The sequence below is a fragment of the Xiphias gladius genome, chromosome 21, assembly GCF_016859285.1.
Source record: "Xiphias gladius isolate SHS-SW01 ecotype Sanya breed wild chromosome 21, ASM1685928v1, whole genome shotgun sequence".
NCBI lineage: Eukaryota > Metazoa > Chordata > Actinopteri > Istiophoriformes > Xiphiidae > Xiphias > Xiphias gladius.
This window is the reverse complement of record NC_053420.1, coordinates 21,108,655-21,132,782: the sequence shown is the minus strand read 5'-3', so window position 1 is coordinate 21,132,782 and position 24,128 is coordinate 21,108,655. Positions and strand designations below refer to the sequence as shown.

The window sequence follows — 24,128 nt, the reverse complement described above, 5'->3', positions numbered from 1 at the left end:
CTATAATACTGCCTATTTTCAAAAGACAGTGTAAAGTCTTGTTCATGTTATTAAGCTGTCTGCTCTGTTTGAACACACACAGAGTCAAACTGTACATTCTCATTTATTATGTATATACATTTTCATCATCCTCCAGCCACAAGTTCAGACTGCACACACACACACACACACACACACACACACACACACACACACACACACACACACACACACACACACACACACACACACACACACACACACACACACAAAAATATCCCCTTTCCAGAATTCCAAGTAGTGAGCTCCATGGCAACCATTCATTGACCCCAATCACCATGGCAACAGGCATCAGCATTACTCGCGCTTTTTTAACTGACCAATTTCCTCTTTGTCTGATGTGTCTGTCCCTGTACATCTCCCCTTCACTCTCACCAGCTCCTTCCCTTTGATAAAATGTTCATTCTCCACTGACATGTGTTCTTGCAGCGCCTCTTTTCCAGCCTAATACAGACCAGCCAAAACACAGAAAGCTACTGATACAATCTGTGTCATGGACAGGCCAGTGTGTTTCAGTGGTGAGCTAGTGGCTGTAGCACAGGGTGTGTTGCCACAGCAGTACCTGCTGCCACAGGCAACGTGCCCTTGAGTAGCATGCTGATCCCTAAAAGCTAAAGAAGGTTCCATTATCATCATAGCAAGTCATTTTTTCCTCCCATATTTATGTCTTAAAACACCCGAAAAATCTGTCAGTGTGTTTAGATTATTTTTACTTCTTTTGAATAAAATCCGTTTCAAAAATATTTCTTGAACAAAGTCACATTTCCTTTAAACTAATGATTTGATCTGAATTATTCATAATTTGTGTTTTATGCATTATTTGCAGATTTTATCGCCAAACATTAGATTAAATGATGTGTTGGTTTGGATAATTTGCTTTGTCTGACAGTGAGCAGACGCAGGTGGTTTTGGGGAGGGGACAGTAACTGCAGCCCATCCCTCATTTCTTTGTTCTTGTATTCCAATCCACATTCAAACAGTCCCTGTGCGAAATCTAAATTTAAGTCAACACAAACAAACATTTACTGATTTTACATTCAGCTGTCTGCATCGTCAAAGGGTTCTCTGCAACAGGATAAGACTCTTTGCGATCAAATTCTCCGACAGTCTGCGTGCTCTGCTCTAATTTTTCTCCGCGACATCTTTCTCTCCCCAGAAATCCTCTCGTCCCCTTCTCTCTTTGTTTCATTTGTGCACCCCTCCTCCTGTCCATCTGACAATCTGTCTGTCGGCCTCCTTTCTGTCTGTCTATCTGTCTGTCTGTAACACTCCTTCATTTGCTTTAGGCAGGGACAGTGTGTGTGCCTGTGTGAGTGAGAGAAGGTATAACAGTGTACACGAGTACAAACAGGAACAGAACTAGAAACACGCCCAAGCAAAGTATATTTGATTGTCCACAGCTGTTCTGTAATTAAATATTAAAAACCTCAGTCTTCGTGACTGAAAGTCACACATTTATGAAAAATGCCTGTCTTCTGTCATTTGATTTCTGCACTAGTTCCATACCACTAAATGAACACGCACATGCTCAGACTCAATTAAGGAGCTGCCAGTAAATGATCCTCACAAAAATGAAAAGGAAAAACACAAGCACACACACACACACACACACACACACACACACATTTGCCTAAACAGACTGCCTTTTCACACCAACGACAAGCCAAGCCAAACACTAGTATCTTATGTGTGGCCAACAAAGATGCCTTCACTGCTTCCCCGTAAGCCCCCTCCCAACACACAACAAACATCACACTCATTCCCTGAAAAAACATTTGACTGCGCTGATGGCTGATGAGACAAAGAGACCAAACATGATGCTGACAAAAAGGACAACCCTTACTTGTATCCATGAGCCTCAGTTTAATGGCATTACACACAACTTAGCTGACTAGAGACAAAGTAATGTGCTGATCCAGTGCTCGTCAGCAAAATGAATTAAATCTGCAGTTGCCATTCAGGCTTATTTTCTTGAACTATTCCTTTAAGACAAAACCATATCTACATACTATCATAGTACAGCTGATGTTAAATAGAGACAATTTTTTCACAAGGGCTACAATTAACAATTATTGTTAGGAAATCTGTCAACTACCGTATGTTTTTCAATTAGCAGATTTGTTTTGTCTATAAAATGTCAAAAAACATTAAAAAAAAATGCCCATCATAATTTCCAAGTCTGACCTATTTGTCTAAAATCCAAAGATATTCAGTTTAAAATGATATAAAACGCTTGAGACATAGAAAATGTAGCAGGGCATTTTGCTTCAGGAATGACTTAATCTATGGTCAAAGTTCTTTGTGGATTGAGTTTCTGTCATTCGACAGTTCACAGCAAAGACATCCAACAATGGTACACTTTAGGTGTAAACAGGGAACTATGATATAATTAATGTAAGTACTACTGGGAGTTATTATAACAACAAGTTTTGACTCTTGAAGAGACACAGCTCAGATCCGTTGGTGGATTAATGCTTGAAATTAGCAGAGATAATGGTCAGGGTATTTGATGGAGTTACGGTCTTACAGTGTACAGGATCTAATGAGCAGCAGAGGATAACGGACAACAGTGGTGTTGAGATCGTACTTAATACAGCATTAACTCCACTGTCTGTCAACAAAGCATTACCACAAACCCACTAAAAGAGAGAAGATACAGTTTCTCTGCTTCCCAGCAGCTGTCAGACCACCTGCCCAGTGGCTTCACTGAAGCAGAACATTTGCCTGAATGTGATGTATCTTTGTTATCATTACTCATAAGAAGCCGCTCTGTACACCGCTCTCTATAAACACATTTCTAAATATTTCTGATACAGTAGAGTTGTCTGGGATGTGGAAACGTCATTATATCATTCGGGAGTACATTCCAGCAACAGGCCACAGGAAGTGTGTTGGAAGCTTCAGAGTGCAAAGCAGACAGAGATAATTTCTCTCCAATGTATCGTAACCGCAACTCTAACCAGGTGGAACGGCTTTCTCTCGGATAACACAACATTTTCTCTCCTTTCTTGCCAAGAGTGGACGGCAGGGAGCAAAACAGGGAAAAACGACTGAAAGTGACTGTTTCCCACAGGAAACCACACTGCTGACTTTTAGAAATGCAACGTGAGTTACATCATCATCAAGTGACACTAATTGTTCTGTTGCCAGAAAGTCTTAAACCTGTGTGAGAGAAAGAAACAGAGGTTAAGAAAATGTTATATATACAAATTAATGTTCCACCAAACTCCAACATTTCCTATATAAAACACACACAACTGTCTCCCTCCCTCCCGCTGATCGGAATGTTTATTCCTTCTGTGCATTAAAGTGGTACCTAATTTCAGCACATTTTCAGCTTTAAGAATTCTGATTACCATAAAAAAAAAATCCCTCTCAATGTTTTTCATAGTGTGGCGTGTAGTGGGGGCACATTTCTATTACCCCTGCATCTTCAAAGCAGGAGGCGGCAGCGCTCATCTGCAATATTATGGCCCTGCTTACAATGAAGTGGGCAAAATGTGGTCAAGATTTTGCCATTCCGCACTACTTTAATGTTAGCAGATCATTTTTTAATTCTGCAAAGGAGGAATGGGAGAAAAGATGCATCCACGAGTTGATGACTGGCTCCTCAAAGATGCCATCCAGGTTAGCTACTTGCCATCTAGAAACACACTTTTGATCAGCACACATATCCCAGCAAATTTTAGTTTTGACAAAAGACTTCACAGGTTTGGCTGATAGAGCCTTGTGTCCTCCGTCCCAGGGGAGGGGAGCTGTGGCCTTGGATGGAGTTGAGAGTTTTGGTGTTGAACCATTCAGGGCTTGAGGGCACGTTTGATCATGCGTCACTTACACTCAGAGGAATGTGCACTCGCAGGCTCACTCCCCAAATGCTGCAAATGACGGGGGCCTCATCCTCTCTAATTTGGGGGTTGAAGAAATAGTTGGAAGACGGAGAGATAGACAAGACAGTGCATCAACGACTCCAATCAACCACAGGAATGTCAAGATCACTTAACAACCCCCCCTGTGTAATACAGGGTCTTTTCTTATGACCCAATATATAAAGTTGGTGATTTGAGCTGAGAAACTGTAATAGCTCTGCTCAGCAAAACATAAAACAACACAGCAGTGCTTCTGCCACAGACTGAAAGCAGCAGGAAGCCAAAAAAGAACAGCAAAAAGTAGGACCGCATTCTAATCCCAAACTGTGACCTCTTTAACCTCCACTGACCCTCCCAGTGGGGCATATGTAGCAACCGACACGCACACAGACGCAGCCTGCATGAGAAAGGCAAGGGAGGAAGAAGACCCCCTGTGGTGAGTGAGAACTTTGTTCCCAGGACTGTTTTGCTTCTGTCCTCTTTGCATCCATCCCACCCACAGCCAGCCGATAAGTGAGGGAAGACAGAGGAGTGGTGGAGTGTACAGATGGAGTCACACTGGAAGACAATCGCTGTGTCCCAAAGCCATGGACGGATTTTGAGACAATGGGCCCCTTAGCACAGACATGTAAAAGGCGCCCCACTCCCCCCGTACATGCCTCGCAAGACCCACGGGTTAAAACAGAGACAAAATGACTACAAACGACACGTTTATGTCTATTTGTAGTCATTTTGTCTCTTTGAAGTCGTTTTGCATCTCATTTCTCTTTGTAATTGTTAATGTACAATGTTGATCTCTATTATATGACCAATGTCCAGACAAATATATGCTGCACACATTCTGTATCAATCCATGATCTCTCTAGGGTCCAGATGAATGAACCAAGTGTGGGGCAGATAGTGATGATTTAAAATAACCCCACCTCTCACTATGCAATGATCTCTTTATAATAATATCTTATGCCTGGTGTTAAGGCCCAAAAATAAATGTTAAAACCACCATTTGTATATTTATCTGGGAGGCAATGAAGGCAAGAAAATGGTGATAAATATAAGCATTATATAATACAAGCATTTTTTCAGATACACTCAAAAAACTGTATGTAGTGGATATAGTCGCTTCCGCGATGGCTACTGTACACATAGAAAAAGAACATACAGTTATTTTTCTTTCTATATGAGCTATAAAGGTTCAGTATAAGTAAACAGTGCAGTTGGCTTTGGCTCAAGAAATAGATTGTTGTTGAGCCATGAATTGATCTCTTGAATTCATATCCTGCTGCATCTTCACACTGGAAGAATCAATTCTCCCATTTACTGTATGTGAGCTGTCTTACACAGGAACATGTACAAAGAAATGCAAATGCAAAACAAAAGATTTTCACTGTCATCAATAGCTTTTTGTTGCTAAAGTACTAAAACATTTTATTAAATCAGTTTCTTATACATGATATTCTCATCATACAGCGATGACTCGACATTGCAATGACTCAGTTGATATTATGATGCTGTGATGCCAGTGACTAACCCAGCTATGTATCACAACCCCCATATGCCTGGAGCTGAAAGCCAGAAAGAGGAATTAAAATCAGAATGAAAGTACATGTTGTCCTTGAGGATATCTCAGCCCTTTCCACCAAAACAGGCTTTAGAGGACAATAGTACATTAAGATGGCAACATGAGTCTTCAATGAAAAAAAAAACAGTAGTCAGTTGGTAATGTGATGAGTGATGATCAAAATATACAAGATTTTGGATTTAAGCCACCTCCCATAGCACCTGTTAAAACTTGTGTTACTAAATCTACAGGAAGTACAAACTCTGCTTCAAACACCTGTCAAAAGAAAATCACAGTCATCACCACTTGTTCCCAACTGGATTGCACAATGTCCATATAGGGCTGAAGAGAATACAATTCAGATATTAATGGACTGACACAGACAGGTTTACAGGTAAGCTTGATCTGCATTCCTCTGGCTTTGCCTAGCACAAGGAGCCGCTGTTCCTATTTACTCAGCACAAAGCATGACTTCTTTCTTAAAGAATGTCTGGCACAGATAAGGACTGCTTTTTGTTTCAGCTCAAACACACACACACACACACACACACACACACACACACACACACACACACACGTGTATGCATGTTTGGATAAGATAATGCAAACAGGGTATATACCGTAAGCATACACACAAGACACACGTGGATGATTGTCAAAGTCAGAACTCGGATCCCCTGTGGTGACTGCAGGACATCTGATATATTCAGAGGTTATTTAGCTGTAATGTTATTTAGAAACATACTGTCTTATAGGGTGGGTTGCTAATTTATTAATACTGTAATTAATATACTAAAATTCTAGTATCAAGATACTGTGTTTCATATTTCTTACCTATAAATGAAAGACAAATATCTTTTATACTTGTACTTACGCCATTTTGGGTTTTTGAGGCAGAAGAGACAAGAGCTAAAATACGCAATGTCACATTTCAATTTTTCTTTCGGATTTTCTTCTAGTAAAACACTCAAGCACATTTAATTCAGTGGGATGAAAATGAGTTTCATTATGTGATTTGTAAATACTTTATATCATTAGGTATTGATAGTATCATAACCCCTACTGTGTTGATGCGGTTGTTAGCGGCGTTTGTGAGAGTAGATTTATAGTAATTAGTGCACCAAATCTGATATGGATGACGAGGGTTAGCTGTTATGATTTGGCTTGATCTTGAACTTGTTCTGTGATTGCAAAAAAAAAAAAAAAAAAAAAAAAAAAATTCCAATGTTATTGTGCCCTTATAAATGGAAATGCAGCTCGGTAAGTAGGTAGGTCATGAATTAGTATGAAAACAGGTGAAGCAGTGTGACAGTGTGTTTTAATATTTGATCATCTCTTTTCCCACACTAACCCACAGTAGAACTAAAGATATACAGTACGTTCTAAGTTAAGGTGTCTATTTACGGCCGCGTGTGTGTGTGTGTGTGTGTGTGTGTGTGTGTGTGTTTGTGTGTGTGTGTGCATGCATTTTAATGCACACGTGAGAGAGTAGTGATTTGAACCAGCTGTGTGCCAGAGGAAAGGTGTGAGCTTTGCGCAACAGCCTGCTTCCCTCCAGTTATCTTTGGCAGCACTGATCAAACATCAGCGGAATAAGCCTGTGACACCACAGTCAGATCTGCCAAAAAGGAAACAACAACGAATTTACACTTTTATCCATCTAGGAACGGTGCATGAGTGCCAACGACTTAGGAAAAGGCACATTCTGGCTGTCTGGTTGGCATTAAGTAATCATCTGATCATGTACATTACACTCATGCAATTTGATCAGATCTTGAACACAAAGTAACCTGGTCTGGTTTTGGTTTTCTTGGTTTACCTGTGGTATACTGATATACTGTACTTGAATATACAGGATAGGAATTACAATTCCTATACTGTTGCGTTTAAACCCATTACTCCTTAACCTTTCTGTTGTTGCCATCTGACCATCTCTACACAGCTTCAATTGGCAAGCATTGCTTTTTCCTTTATTTATTAAAAGTCGTCACTTCAATTGGGGGAATACAGTGGGAGCCACACATTTTCAGATTTTCGCTGGCAAGCCATTTTTATCTGCCTATATGTACATTCTGACATACTTGGTGACCTGTCCAGGTTGTACCTTGCTTTTCACCCAGTGCTTGCCAGGGTTGGCTCCAGCCCGCTGTAATTATAATGGGATGTTGTGGATTAGAAAATGGATGGATGGACAGTTTATACACAGAAAAGGGGAGGTTATTTAAGCACATTAAAAGTAAATGTAATCAGCTTAATCATACTTTTACCGGAGTCTGACCAGTGGCAGCTACTCAATGCCTGTTCAAAGTCTCCCTTCACTTGGGCCTTTCACTGGTGACCACAGTTTCCAAGTCTTGAAGCAGTCCTTGTTTAATCTCAGATGACACTTCCAAACGTCAATACACCAAGAATACGACCCAAACTAAATTACTGTGAACACAAACACACAAATCAATCAGCTGATTTTGTCGGCAAAATAAACAGCGTCCGTAATCTCAAAATCCTAAATGACCCGTCAGCACATTTTTGAAAGTCACACAGACCAGAATGTTTTCAATGAATGGCTGTTCAATAAATCACACGGACACAAATGGTTCCCTTATCTTTGTGTGAATGACCGTACTGTAAGAAAGGAAATGGAATCTGCTGTAGAGGCCACATGGACAATCTGGGAATGACAGGACAGAGAGCTCACCGACATCAAAATTTAGTTTGGTTTGATTTAGTTTAAGACTGTAGTGTGATTTCCATTACCTTTTGTAATTGTGAATGTCCAGTTTCTGTTGGCCTCATTTGGCTATTCATTCACTCCAGAGTACAGCCTTTCTCACTGAATGCTGAAGAGACAGGTTTACATTAACACAAGGGGTGGTCTTACGCATGACCCCCGCACAAGGAGACAGCTAGAGAAACAAAGCATGCAGGGTCTGGCATATGTATGAAGTTACAGTCAAAGTGCATGTGTGTGTGTGTGTGTGTGTGTGTGCGTATACACGTCATACAATGTGTCATGGTTTTGCCTATAAAATAAACAGTGTTGCAATAACTTCTTCAAAAACTAATCTACACAAGAGTATATGAGACAAATAGTTTAAGATGCCAAATTAGCCCGGCTTGATTCCCAGTGGCTCTGCTGTTATCGTTCTCTGGTATGAGTTAACATTAGTTAACATTTTATTTTTATAGGTCCCACAATTTCCTAATAATTTCCTGATATGAACTAAGTAAAATGGTGCCAATGATGGACTAAATGGAGAAAATATTCTGGGACATTTGATGAGCTGAGTTTACTTAGTTGCATTGAGTTTATAATCAGTTGTTAATCTTGAGGGGGATTTCTTTGAAAGAGCTGCTAAAATGTTAATGGCTGGAAAACTAATACATCAACTTAAATCCAATTAAATAATTATTTACTTGGATTTATTTACTTAAATCCAAGTAAATCATTTCTTATTGAAGATACAAATTTCTGTGGAACTACTGTGGACTCAATGAAAAACTCTACATTCACCGGACATTAATTGGAATTAATTACTTGGAAGTGAATGAACACTCTCTAGTTGCCCTATAATCAGTACCAAATTACATAATCTTTTCCAGGAACATTTCTTTCAAGCTACAGTTACGTATCAGTTCCCTTCTAGGGAATTGTTAGTAAACTAGTGTTAGCCAATGTTATTCTTATATGAGAACTTTAAAATGCAATTAAAAACCTACAAACAACAGCAAGTAAAGCATACGGACGATGACTGTACAGTTTATTTTTGGAAAACCTGAGCAATCAGCTGAGTGTTTTATACACTCAGATAATCTACTATCAGCAGGTCTTACAGATGATGTTTCCAGCATTTTGACTGACAACATTCAAACTGTTGTACTTTTAACTGGCGTTAGGGTAAGACAGATTCTGGGCTTCTGAAATTAGTTTTTTTTAGAGACATGTAAGAATATAAACTATAAAATATTGATTTTTGAATTGTTAATCAATGGAAAAAAAGGTTAGTACAATGCACAAGTGTTACGGTCTTGTACCATTCTTAAGGAGTATTAAGGTTAAATTTACAATGCCACCTCTACTATTCAATGCATATATTAAAAAAAACTGGGGAAAAATGTGTTTGGCTGCTGTAAAAATGGAGCCTCAACTGCCCTGGCTCCAATCTGGTTTATTGCTCTCTTGTCCAAAGTAAACTGCAAGTTGCAGTCATCATGAAACTTTTAGTTATGCTTGTTTCATATACTGTTGAGCCTTAATCTCCCTTCTTTCCGGCCAAAATCTCTCTTACAGAACCTCCCTGTTCAGCTAGCTACATCTGTCTATTCGACAGTGACATATGCACACACACACACACACACACACACACACACACACACACACACACACACACACACACACACACACACACACACACACACACTAGACACCCACTGTAATTCCTGCCATGACTCTACACCCACATACCAAACCAATTGTATATCGAGCGTGGTTGTCCTTCCTTCCTGCTCCAAGATATATCGTCCATTATCGACCGGTGACTGTGTGTCAGCTGTTATTTTTTTCCACTTGTATGCAATGGGCAATCCATCGAACAAATCGAAGAAAGCACTCCCCATGTCAAAGAATGCATGTGTGTAAGTGACTTTGTGGGGGTGGGAATGATGGATCCAAGAAAGTGTGGGACTGCTAACACGGCAGATGGGAATGTTTTCATTTGGTTACAAGGAATTCCACAGAGATGTGAGGCAGGGACACAGGCTGAATAATGTGAGGACGGAGAATGCGGAAAGGGAATCCATCGGTTTCCAAGAGCGCAATCAGTGTTCCCGTCTGTCCTCATGTCTCTATAGAAGATTGGCTTGTCCATCACACTTGCGGTTTTAGCACTGCAGGGGTGTTTGGATTCAGTGAGTCAGGGCTGGTGGGCTGCCAAACACACAGCAAGCCTGTGTCAACAACCTGCGATGGAACGATCAGTGATAAATGTCAACACACTGTGGCTGAGATTTCATGGGAAGAACTGAGAAGATGAAACAAATCAAAAAAGCTTAAACAAGCGGGTGAATGGCGGTGTTAACTGAAGACGGTGGATGCTAAATCAGTGGTCCAACATTCTGATGCAATCCACTTTAGCTTCCTCCACACAGCATCACATACTGCCCAGGGCGACAGGAACGTGGGTGGAGGAAGAGAAAAAGAGAGACTGAAAGAGTTGAAGAAGGCACAAGAGTAAACAGGAAGAAGAAACGACATATTAAAGCTGAAAAAAATAATAGGGTGTAAAGGAAAACTAGAATGCACAAAACAGAGACAAGAACTAAAACAAAGGCAGAGAAAGTTGGGCCAAATCTGAACCAGCTGCTCGACTGGATCCCAGATGTGAGCGAGCGAGAGTCTCACACACACACACACACACACACACACACACACACACACACACACACACACCATCTCTCCTCCTAGTCCGCATGAGACGGCTGTGAGCCAGGGTAAACCCCATGACCATTTCATTTGTCACCTCGGGGAAACTGTGTCCGAGCTGCGCCCGCCATTCGACAAGCCAGCTGTTCACTCCCTCTGCTTGGCTCCAGATCTTTCCTCTCACACTTCCTTTTGTGGTAATTTGCTTGGAAATGTTTTCATCAATGTATGTTTTCATAAATTGGTAGGTGGCTGGATGGATGTCCAGCTCACAATGCAACTCACGATGCATTTAGTGTGTAAGTGAAATATCAGGCAGGTTACCAGGACAAGTTCGCACTACAGTAACGATGGAAACTATTCATATTCTTCCACTTTCTTTCTTCCTTCCTCTTTCCTTTAGTCTACACTTCCTGAGTCCATCCAGTCCACCCAACCTTATGCCTCTGTGCACCTTCTCTCCTACAAACGTACATCCAGCAATTATCTCCCCTATCATGTCAGTCGTCTATCATCCCTCAAGCCATACTTCTTTCTCCTCTTGCATCTATCTAAGCACATTCAGTTCGAAAACAGACAGACAGACTCAGGTAATGTACTGAAACCCAATCCGCCTCACTGCTGTAGCCCTGAAATTGATCCATATCCATTCCACATCTGAATTACCAACAATGGGCAGGAGGAAAAAAGATAAAATGGGGAAGAGAAAGAGAGGTAATAGGGTGAGAACAAGACAGAATATCTGTAGGATAGATGTCATAGGAAAAGGAAAAGAAAAAGAAAAAAGAAAGGAAGACAATTGTGTGCAACTGCCGCATTGAAAGAGAAAATCCCTGAGAGTAAGAGGGATGACACAGGTTGACAAATGACCTCTCACTCCTTTTCTCTTTCTGTCTTTTCTCTGCGACTTGGTTAAACCAGTTGGGTCATTTTTGAAAGCGGGGAGGACTCTGCAACACCACATAATTCCCACATTGTGTGTAGATGATAAATATCCACTTGTGGCTTAAATGTCTCTTTTTACAGGAACGCAACTGTTAGTCATACCAACATCATAGGCAGGAATTTCTTTGACCATCCCCGATCTTGAATGATATACACAGAAACAACAGAAGAATGCGTGTGTCTGTGATGGATAGAACGTCTTTTCTAAGTTTTGACCTGAGTCACCTGAACTGGATGTAAACAATGAGGACAGCAGATATTTCAAGGAATACTTTAGTTTTTAAAATGGTTTTCCCTGACCAGCAAATGCCTCAGGATGAGAAATGATTTACTGATCTTTCAACTCTACTGTATAAAGAATTGCAAAATTGTGTATGAAAAATCCAAAACAAACAAAAAGCCACCATGAAGATGAAAGTTCTGGGTTTTTTATGCATCAAGTAGTTTGGAGACACCATGTTCTCCTCTGGGACCCTTTTGATTTGCAGTGAGAGAAACCATCGGCTGATTGACCCTTTCACCCTGCAGAATACGACTGTATAAACGGTTATGCCACACTATAGCACCATATGCTGCATACCAAAAGTCTCTCTGGTGTGTACTGTATGTGCAAACACACACGCTGCTAAATGTTTTAACAGCTTTTTTTTTTTTTGGGTGCATGCATTTACTAATATCTTGAGAGGGTTTATCCATGCATGTCTACTGTAAATGTGTGGCAGCCAGAACTGGCCACCCCAGATGCATTCCACATATTACACGCCGGCTGGTCCTGCTAGTTTCTCCCTGTGAGATTTAACGACTTCCTGGGGAGTGAACTCTCAAGAGCAAGTTTTGAGGTCACAGTTCAGACACGGCTTCCATTATGAGCGTTTAACCTCTGTACGTCTAAACCTAAAGTCAGTCTGCTTGTTTGTCTGTCAGTGGTTATAACAAAAGGTATACCTGCCACAGCACGCCAAACCAGCAAATGTGGTTTTGAAACCGGGAAACCATGTGAAATCTGCAGCTCAGCGAAGACAAAAGAAGTGTTTAAATTGGGAACGACACCCAAGGACAGACAAACATTTCTCACTGAGAAAATCCTGTGTAGTGCCAAGATGAAGAAAGCAGCCCAGGAACAAGATGCAGGCAATTTACTTAATAGTTTTGATTTGAGTTTCAACAGGCCTTGGCAGGATTTTAACAAACTCCCCACCAAATCCTCATCTCAGTGGGGATGAATGATTGCAGTGAAAGGTTATTTACAATGAACTGGGAGAGCAGGAGAGCCGTGAGAAGGTTCAATTTGTGCCACATTTTTCACTCTTGTTGTTCAAGACAGGAATCAAATTTGACCTGAGAATCGTTGGTTAGAAGTTGGACCTCTACATACTTTCAAACTGAACACCCATTTCACATTGTCTCATGTCCTTGATTTGAGCTACAATTACCAGTGAGTAATGTTAGACGTGTATACTGGCTCTTTCATTTCAGAGTACCTGATGCTGCTAATGATCATGTCTTTATTGAAGAAGTCATTAGTTTAATTAGGAGTTTTAAATTAATTGCCTATTACCCTTAGTCTACCCACACATCAGTCCTTGCTCCGTAATTGGAAAACCGAATTCAAAAACAGAGGCATTACTGTTGTGACCATTAAATGACTGTTTGCTTGACTCCTCCCCTGAAAATCGATTTTCCAATCAAAGCGTAGCAACTGTTACAAGGCATGGCAGGTCTTTGAAGCTTCAGATTTCTCGATATGTTGTAGCAGAATACTAGGCACACAAAAAGTTCAGAGGCATATTTTTAGCTTTTCCACAGCCACAAGAGCAAACGTTTAAGGACTGGATTAAACAGTGTATCTTTTTGCTGTAAAGTAAGGCCTAACTAGCGCACAAGTTACCTAAAGCAGTAACCCAGCATTCCAGGCTAAGCATATCTTTAGATACATTATATTTTGGAATTACAATAAGTACCCCAATCAGACCCTACAACCCATCCAATAAAAGCTGCCCAATTTTTAAATTTTCACTTAGAGAAGGGAGCTAAGGAAAATAATCAGTGCCAATGCCTACGGTCTTCTGTTTTCTCCGTATCAGACAAACTCAAAACCACAAGTACAATAGTGAAAACTTTAAATTTGAAGACTTAAAATAATTAAAATAAAAATCTTTTAGATGATGTCACATTAAATTCTGGGATTTTGGGGGTTTTGGAATAGGATTTAAAAAAAAAACTTTGTTATTAAACTGACATTTAGTTTTGACGGTCATCAGTTGTTTAACGACTGAACTCAGCTCCATCAATCTCAATTATACGACTTGGATGAGAGACCAGTTTATTGGAATATAGACCAAGTTTTTATTGGTGGAAACTTCCCAAAGCAAGCATCCGAACAGAGTTATGTGAAAATTCATAACATAATAATTACTTTACTGTTTACTGTACTATAATACTATAGCTAACTATTTTTCCACATTGCTACTCCTTTATTACATCAGCTATTGCTAGATAAATTAAAAGTAGCAAAATATCAGCTGCAGATAGCTCTTTAACTTTGCTTAGCCAACAAAATACAAAGTTGTCGACTGGAAATGAGAAACCTGCTTTTATTTCCTTTCTCTCTGATATCAAAGAGACATTGTTTTAAAATTTTTTTACATGATTCTGAGCGGTAAACCTACCAGCGTTATCACTGTAAACTGCATACTAGTATATTCTGAGCAGAATGGGTGGTAGCTAGTGTTGCTATGTAGCTACTATTGCTATGCTTGACAGGTGTAAGGGGTGGCACTTAGCAAACAGTCAGTTGGCTTGCCACAAAGCCTTGTATGTAAAACTGTACGTCAGATTCATATTAAATATTAAATCATATTAAATCAATTGGAAGTACCATTGCCGCTCTTGTTTTTAATCTTGAAAAATGTCGACTGCACTGGGGTTTACGCATTCACCCGTGAAGCGTTACACGGGGTTATACCATCAGGACAGGTCTTAAAATAACCCAGGCTAGATAGTTTAAAGGTCAGATATGGATAAAACCATAAAGCCATGGCGAATGGCACCTGACCTGGCAAAATAAGAATAGTTCCAACAAGCACAAAAATCCAGCCTGTGCAACAGATTGAAGGCTCACAAGTCCTTTGAACTGCAATCAGACATAAAGTGTGTCAAAACCAATTTCTGCAGTTCTACATCATCCCGCACACCACTGCTGAAGAAGATGGGAAATTGTATTGAGGTTCTCAGGGTAAGAGGCTGATAGTGTGTGAGCTTTAATAGGGTGTGTAGGCTATTCAGTTGATTTAATCAGAGAGTGTGGTTACTGATAATCCTATTTCATAAATGGGTCCCACACTAAGTCCCCCGGCAACACGTGCAGCAGAGCGGCAGAAAATCTGCTGCATCGCGGTTTAAGGGGAAGTGTCCACGTGCTAGACTGATGTTCTCTCATGAGCATGTCAAACTACTGTATGCCTGGCAAGCTGGCAAAGACAGGAATATGATTAGTCTACATGCTAGCCAGCAGGCACACACATAGGCTATATGAATGCACGTGTGGCTCAAATGCAAACCAGATAAGGACAATGATTCCACAGTAAAAGGCACATATAGGATTCCTTAATGGACTAATAACCATCACCCCTTGCTAAAGATTTGGTCAAAGCATGTGGACGGTCCCATTAAAAATCCGTTAAATTTGAGTTTTTCCACTTTTTTAAAACCTAAAACAAAAACAGGTCATGCTGTTTCTGATTCAGGCAATTTTATTTTCAAGGTCAGAGCTGGTAAAATAACTATGATATATTCTGTGTCAACAAACCAAAAATGTAATTATGACGTGCAGAACGATATCACATTAAACAAATAAAAGTATCATTTTGACGTCCCATCCTTTAGCCTATAATGAAATATGCTAATATATATTATATATAGTATCCTGATACACAATACAGTTTCATAACATGACAGTGTAGCTCAAGAGATAATACAAGGTTCTCTGTGTAGTCTTTTCCTGACAATTTCTTTTCTGATTTACTGGGAGTATCATCTTCAGCCTCCAAAAATAGGGATCAACACCTGCACTCACGACAAAAATAGTCTTGGTTTATTAAAAGCACAGTTGTTGAAAACTGGTAGTGGGTGGAGGGGTTCTGATATGACAGAAATCCCTGTTAAGCCTTCTTGATGTGTTGTAGGCCTAATTCTATCAATCACCAGTGACAGGCAGTGACACACCTGCTCCTATATGATGCATAGGATTCAGGCAGAGCATGAAGATTTTCTCTTAAGTCTTCATGTGACATCTGAATTGGGCTTCTGTATGAATGATGCCACTGGACTAAGCATTCGGATCCTGTTTATTGGTAAATACCCAATCTATGTGAGAGGCATGTAGTAATTGCAGATTTGTGAGCATGGAAGCAGCCCTGATCTTGTTTCCAAGCGAGCAAACAATTCAGTAGCCTCTCAATTTGGCTCAAATTTACCAAAGCAGTGTGCTTCAGTGAAAAACATGGATGGGGCTAACCTCTTTGTTCACCTGGTCCACTGTCTTTCAACAGTGAATTTTCTTTGTTGAGGAGAAAAAGAACCACAAATCTGCACATTAGTAGGTTAGACAACACAGTGATGCTACAGTGACAATGGGGCCAAATCTAGTGACCGCAGTTTTTCATGCTTCTGACATGAAAGACGCGTTTCCCGCAGTTCACTGTAGCAGCATTCCACCAAGGCGTCTACTTCCACACACACAGTGGGAACTAAAATATTTATGTGAACTGATGGGGGATGTCGGATATTTTTACAAGCCCCAATGCTCTGCATTGTCTTTTTGTGACACATATAGGTTATGAGAGTATAAAAGGTCAATTGGTGGTTAAATGGTTGCTTTGCTGGGAAGTAGGAGGACAATCACTGATCTCACCACTAACATCATCAGGAGTTTACCAAAAACTATCCAGCGTTTCACAGTTAACCTGATCCTCGATCTACTGCAGTCCAACCTTTCACAGTTTTTAACCCATAACAGAAGAGTGTGGAAATATTAACAAGACTTGAAGTAATGTAAAACTACTGCATCATACTGGAATAACACATGAATTAAACACAAGGCAGGACCCATCTTTACAACTGTCTCTAACATATAAATATGAAGCACTCTGCTGCAGTGTCAATTTAGGTTTTTTTGTTTTTTGAGAAAATTTAGGGAAGTGATTGTGTTAGAAAGTTAATATTATACTGTACATACGTATACAGAAGTAACTAATGGCCATAAAAATTTGAATCCTATGAGCAACTGAATACTTGACTGTTGAATTTAATCAGTACTGAATAACTGATTCTGAGGTTTATAGCACTGAAATATTTCACTTCTATGTATGCGGTCTGAATTCCACATAAAACTTATAATTTTCAAGGATCACAAATTCAGATATTTATTTAATTCTCTATCTATAACCTATTTGCTCAAATTCAATAGTCTAGACAACACTGTCAGATATGTCCAGTTATACACTGTATTTTACACTGTAAATGCATCTCAGAATGGCAAAAATAATGTACCTTGAAGTGACTTTAGCAATTCTTTACATTATTTGCTGTCAGCTACACTGTCCAGATTAAAAAAATAATTCTTGGCTGTAAACTTCTGTTCATGCATTAGACCCACCATAGAGATATTAGACCGACTTAAATAAATCCTCCCCATGTGTGGGACTACGTCGAGCATGAATAAATAGTTTGATCTTCCCATACCTTCAAAGAAAAAACCCTATTGCTTGGGGGGTCAGCTCATCAAGATCAGGGCCAAAGGCCGGAGATTTGCTTGCTATTTTAAGGTGTTTGCCAGAAAACACTGATGGAAGGTCTGGGACTGAACGCTTTAGAGAAAAGACAGAATTCTCAAGCAGAGCAATTTTGTTTAAGTCGTCTGAAGCATAACAAAAAACAGGACTGATAAAAGCTTTAAAATGGATGGAGAACCTCCATATATGGAGGCTAACAGGATAGCGATTCTAGGCAGCAGCGAACGTTTTCTTTCTGTCAGAGCACATCTCCTGTGTACATGGATGCATTAGGGAGGGTGAGTGTCTTGACATTAGCAACTTAATGTGAGTAGTCTGGAATCTTTCTAAACGTTTTGCCAAGAACTTGATGTAGAGAGGATGTATTTTTGGTGACGTTCAGAGGGTCATGGTGGCTCTGAAAGAGTTTTCTCTGCAAAATAAGTTAAAGACAAGCAGACAAGAACATTGGGTGTATAGTTGAAAGCTGGCACTTCGTACCTCCGTGGCTTCAGCCTGGGACACTATCCAGGCAACATCACACTAGCAAACATGCAGTACATGATTGTCAGCCTTCTCTGGGAACAAGAGCATTTAAATACAGCATTCAGCATTTAAATACAATTTCTTTTCTGCTGTAAAATCATGTGCTCTCTTTTAAGAACACGACATGCTGTTCCCTTTACGCCGCAAGTAATACAACTGTGCTGTCTCTGCTGGCACACACACCTGCCCGCCTGCGCACGCTGCAAACAGCTGTGTGCGTTTCTGCGTTGAGGTGGACAGATACGAGCCTGTACCTACATCCTGGAGTGAGACAGGGGGATAGGTAGCCTCCATGCCTGTCAAAGCCACTGATCACCCGTGGCAACAGCAGGTCTACTTCCCTTCCTCTGCCTAGAAAAGACAGCGTGTGGGGATATTTACATATTTCACAGGCGACTGACCAAAAGGAATTCATTATCTCAGACAAGCAAAGTGATGATGTGTGTAAAAGGATTATAGGTGATGATGATGCACGTAGGGAAAAAAAAATCCAGACAGTTAAAAGAAACCAGGGCGCCAGACAGGTATCTTGAGCATCAAAAGGCACTTTAATCCGCCAATAAATGGACATGCCTTTAAAATAATGTAGGAAACCAGAAATAAAAAGAGTGAATGCGTCTTTTTATATAGTTTCCTAATAAGTTACAATATATAAACTTGAGACATTCTAGACTTGTGTAAACAGTCTCATTAGATTTTCAATAAAATGTATTTCATAGTAAGAGGACTCCAACTCATCAAGGCAACAGATTTATGTTAACTTAATATGGAACATAACACAAACAACTGGAACCGGAAAAGCAATTTTCCAATTTTACAATTTGTATATGTAATATTTAAGTGAAGGTGAAGAGGAAGGGGAGAAAAAAAAAAAAAAGATCAGTTCAGTTCGGTCAACATAATAAGACCTACCTAGTTTGTTTATACTTCTCACAGAATATGGGGTTTACAAGCTGCCCCCATTTAAAACAAACAAACAAACAAACAAACAAACAAACAAACCACACTGACAGGTTATGACCTCTCAGGAGTTTTTTTTTTCTGCAGGTAACCATAGCAACCACAGAGAAGGTACACACCTGGCAGGAGCAGAACAGATATCAGACACTGCAAATAGGAAAACAAAATTGTGGGGACTGGCAACCAGTTTAGATAAATAAAAGATTTAAACATCTACGTACATTTTGTTTCATTAGTCTAGCAATTGTTAGCTTTACCTGGCTACATGGTTTGACATGTAACTACATCAAGCCCGAAGAGATTCTTTGAATATGCGGAGAGATAGCATGCAGGTTTGGCAACTTTCAAGTGCAGATACGAGGCTGGCAAGTGTAACACGTCTGATGACAGAGGATTATTGATTACAGTCTACATGGCCACTTGTTTTGGTTTGGCTGAGTATTTTTGTTTTGAAGTGAAACAAGCCTTTTGTGCTGTGGTTTATAAGACTGAGACTGAGTAACGCACAGTAGCAACTCTATGCTTTGCCTCCACTCTGCCTGTCCGTCTCCTCCTGTCACTTTCTGAATCTCGTTGATGATCCACACAGGTTGAGGCGATCCACACTCAACCTGTGTGGATCACCTGATGCTGTATGCAGTATGAAGGTGGGATAGAAAAAGACGGAGAAAGCTGATAGAGAGAGGCAAACAGGTGCAGCTGGTTCTCTAGATCTGTAAACTCCTCACTGTATTCTCATTGACCTGAGATAAGCATTGCTAGAGGCAACATCTGCTCTTCTGTAACCAGTGCTTTCATCTCATTTTGACTTATGCCACAGATGCCACAATGCCTGTAATGTAAGCTTGATGTTATCAATAAGTGAGGGTGTCGACGTGCAGTTAAGACCTGCAGTTACTTACAATAACTACGTTTCACTCACATAGACCTAATTAATCTATTGATCACTTTACTTTTACTACCCATGTAGTAAAATGTATCAAAACAGAAAGCACATGGACAGACACAAAACAACCTTCTCAGATTGCTTGTTGAGCTAAAAGGAGTGAACAAATGCTTATGGACATAACTTTGTTGCCACAATGAAATTATTCTATTATTATTTATGGGAAATTCAAAATAATGATGGTGTCTTTTCAAAGAACCCATCTCCTCTCCCATTCTTACATTTTCTGTCCTCTTTTCTCCCAGCTCTCATTTGTCTCCCTTACAGCAGTGGTTGCTATGCAACAGCTCACACCCACATGCACATATTAATACTTATATCGTCACAACACAGTCAATGAAAACACTAAATATAAATCTAAGGATAATGTAATGTAATACTTCCCTTTAGGATCATTAGACCAGTGACTGCAAGAAGATTTATAAAAACTAAATAGTAGTGCGTTACAGTTGTTTGTTTGTGACTAAAACAATCCCAATACCATGCTTGTACTTAGTAACGTGCTACGCTCAGCACTGTTTATTAAAATATCATGTTCAAGTCAGTTGGTTTTAGTTTATAATAAAAGACTTGGTGAAAACTTTTCCAATCACAGTCCTGTTCTTCCATCAAAATGAAACCACAAGCATGATAACCTTTATAAACCAATAGCGTGGCCAAGCTGAAAACTAAACCAGTGTGGTAAACGTCTGAAACCATTGTGTCTCGCGGGAATCGGATTACAACCACTTAGTACCAACAACAACAGGCAGGTGCACAGGCATCATCTCAGCCTTTGTCATGAAATGAATGACAGCAGGTGACTGCTGGTGACTCCCCTAGTGACTGCTGAATAAAAGGCATGGCTGTGAAGAAAAAAAAAAAAAGACTTTTCAAAAACTTTTCTGTTTAGTAAACAGAAAAAGTGGGGAAGAGAATGAAAAAAAGATGTGTGTTGGAGACACTCGGGCATACCTTAAATATTCTTTCGTGTTCACCCAATCATACATACACACATACAGCACTTGCACATGTTAAGACCTGCAATGAGAGGGTGTGTGTGAGGTGTTTCAGCACCATGTGCAGGAAAACAGACAAGACTGGCTCTCCGCTTTTCTTACTCCTATTTCTCCAGAATGACACAATGAGGAGAAAGAAACCTGGAACACCGGTCACCCCAGTAAAATGGAAAATATGGCCATGACTGTCTTTAATTACCTGGCAAAGTCACAGAACACTGACAAGTTATTACTCATTTAAAAACATGCCATTTTTTAGGCTGTGTTAGGATTATGGAGCTTTTAGACAAACCACTTTGTCTTGATTCAAAACTTCTTACAGTCAGACAGTTTCCCTTGATGACCCACAATGTCTTCAAGATCATTGCCTCCGTCCTCACTGTCACTGCCAGTACTTTCACTTTCAGTGTGTTTATGGGTATGGTTTTGTCGCAAGAATTTGCCCTTTGGACAAAGCCATCTTTATTTTCAGTAGTTTTTTTTTTTTTTTTAGGTACATGTGTATTTTGCATGAGTATATGTTGAGGTAAAACTGTGCTCTGATTGCAAGTATTACTGCCATACTTTGCAGAAAACAATGACGCGTGTTTAAATGCACACAAGTGTCATTTCTGTCAGGCCCCGTCCTTCAAATGTGGTTTCGCTAATTCATGTTAACATGCTATCATTAGTCTATAATAATCCCATTAATTCTCATCGAATTAATCTAGTTCTTTGAACACAGTCTGAGGATTGATTTGTTAATCTTGGATAAAGCTGTCTTGAATAATAGTAGACTTTTATTTTGAAATAAATGCAAAATGATAAGCTAAACTTACTACCCAAAAATATGATGAGAAACAATGGAATGGTAAACAACATGATGAAATACATGACACCATTACTGGTCACGATATGGAGAAACCAAATTCAGCAGTGTCCCGGCAGCCAGAGACCAAACTTGAGATATGACTGCACTGACAGATGATCGGAAACCTGTATAACATTATGGGAAAAACAACGTCTCTCATGCTCCGTGTAAACATCACATCCCAGATATGATCAAAACTAGGATAAGACTCAAAACTGAGAAACTAGTGCACATGTTACTGTACACAGTTGGAAAAGAATGATGAATTTTCATAGCTTTGAGAGCAGTTTCACAAATTGAAAGCATTACAGCTGTATGTATGTAAAGGAACACTGACCTTTATCATAATTATCACCATCATCATGATCGCTGTATTGCGCAACATCAAATTTTCCCTACTGCTTGTAAATCTGATGCAAGGAAACATCAGCTTCCTTTGTCAGTTTGTTATTTGGATTTTTCCAAATAACAATTCTCATAAGATCATGGGAAAGTGAACCAGGCAGAAAAAGGGAAATGTCTGAATGTGCGCTGCTTCTCTGTCTCTTCCTGCGACCTTCTGTCTTGGCCATCCATCATGCCCGAGGAGGAGTTTCGGCAGCAAACTGAACGCATGTCTCGTTCGGTATCTTTCTTGTTTGCCACTGTCTGCTTGCTCACTCAAATCACTGACTATCTGATAGTCCGTGGACGTACATGCATAATGCTCAACAAGCAGGATAAGTTTTGTGTGTGTGTGTGTGTGTGTGTGTGTGTGAGAGAGAGAGAAAGGAAGAGGAAGAGGGAGGCAGCAAAATGACAAACACAGAGAAAATACAGCAAACACACAACAGACACTGACATGGAGCAAACAAACATGTCTTTGTCTATGAACTGAACATACTAACATTCAGTTCCTTCTAAGTAACACACTGACCACATCTGACTGACATAATTAACAGGGGATCCCTGGCCTAGATGCTGTTAGAATCTCCTCTGCTAGTTTTCCATCGGCCCACACAAGAGTGCAGCCAGGCTGGCACGTGGACCGAGTGTGGCTACAACCCCTCCAGCGGGCAGGCAAGGGACCGGACCGCTGGATCTGTGCCCAGGATACGAGCTCCATCCCTGCAGAGAGAGAGTGTACTCCTCTCCATGCTCTGCCACTACTGCTGCTGCTGCTGCTGCTGCTGCCGTTGATGCTGCAAGGGCATCTCCTCTCCAGTCTGCTACCACAGAGCCACACTGGGTGACTGCAGGGCCTCCGCTATGAGCAGATGAGCACACTGCACCCAACCTGTATGCCAAGCTGCAACACTCACTCCCACACACACACACACACACACACACACACGGGAGGATCCCCTTACAGACTCTCACGTTATAAGGACTCAATAAAAGAGTACCCTTTATTAGAGGGTTAATTAAAGCATGAAATTAGGACTAAAAAAAAAAAAAAAATTACTTAAAATTTTTACACTCAAGCAAAATGGATCCTCACTGTGCGCGAGTGTCCCTCCTCTCATATGCACTGGGCTAACGTTACAAGCCCAATTCAAAAATCAGACAATCACATAGGGACCACCGATACACACGTCCTCCAGCAAATGTATCACAATGTAAACACATGTTTCAATAATCAACCAAATGATGACATTAAAAAAAATTCTAAGGAATATGACTGAAGATTGGAGCAAAAATACAAAAAAAAAAAAAAAAAAGACAAAACGAAGAGAAAAACGCCATCCTGTTGTTGAGCACATGGGTGAATTCGGACATTAAACACACACATCTTTCATCGTTCACCCTGTTGATGGCACCACAAATTCTGCATGTGAGGACGCGTTCAGTCCCCGTCTAAAAAAAAAAAAAAATCATGCGTAAAAGAAGGTGTGCCATTTTTGCGCACCTCTGTTATGTGCCCGAGAGGAGCACCCTTACCTGAATCGGGGTGAATCTTTTATACATTCTTCAAAGTCCACCGTCATTTTTGCGTTTTCTCGTGTATTCCCACTTCAGTCCGCCAATGTCATTGCCCGCAGCGGGATGTCGCTTGAACCTTGCGGATGGGGACTGGTATCCCCGGACGCGCAGCAGTCTGTCGCCTCTCACCCGGTGGCACCGTGACACAAAGTGCGAGCTCAGTGCGCGGCAGGCAGGCAGGCAGGCAGGGAGGCAGGGAGGCAGGCAGATTACTACTACTCTGCCGCCGCTGCTGCCGAGACAGGCAAGAGGCGTAGCCGCAGTCTGG

At 40.4% G+C, this 24,128-nt stretch overlaps 1 protein-coding gene across 4 annotated transcripts in view; it reads right to left on the bottom strand.

The window, feature by feature from the left end:
- Positions 1-24,031, bottom strand: part of LOC120807338 (arf-GAP with coiled-coil, ANK repeat and PH domain-containing protein 3-like) — a 60,102-nt gene extending 36,071 nt beyond the window's left edge. For all 4 annotated transcript variants that reach the window (XM_040159164.1, XM_040159166.1, XM_040159168.1 and 1 more), the window contains exon 1: positions 23,819-24,031. In XM_040159164.1, the coding sequence (XP_040015098.1) occupies positions 23,819-23,865 (47 nt within the window). In that variant the 5' untranslated portion in view covers positions 23,866-24,031. The remainder of the gene's footprint in view (positions 1-23,818) is intronic.
- Between the last annotated feature and the right edge of the window lie 97 nt (positions 24,032-24,128).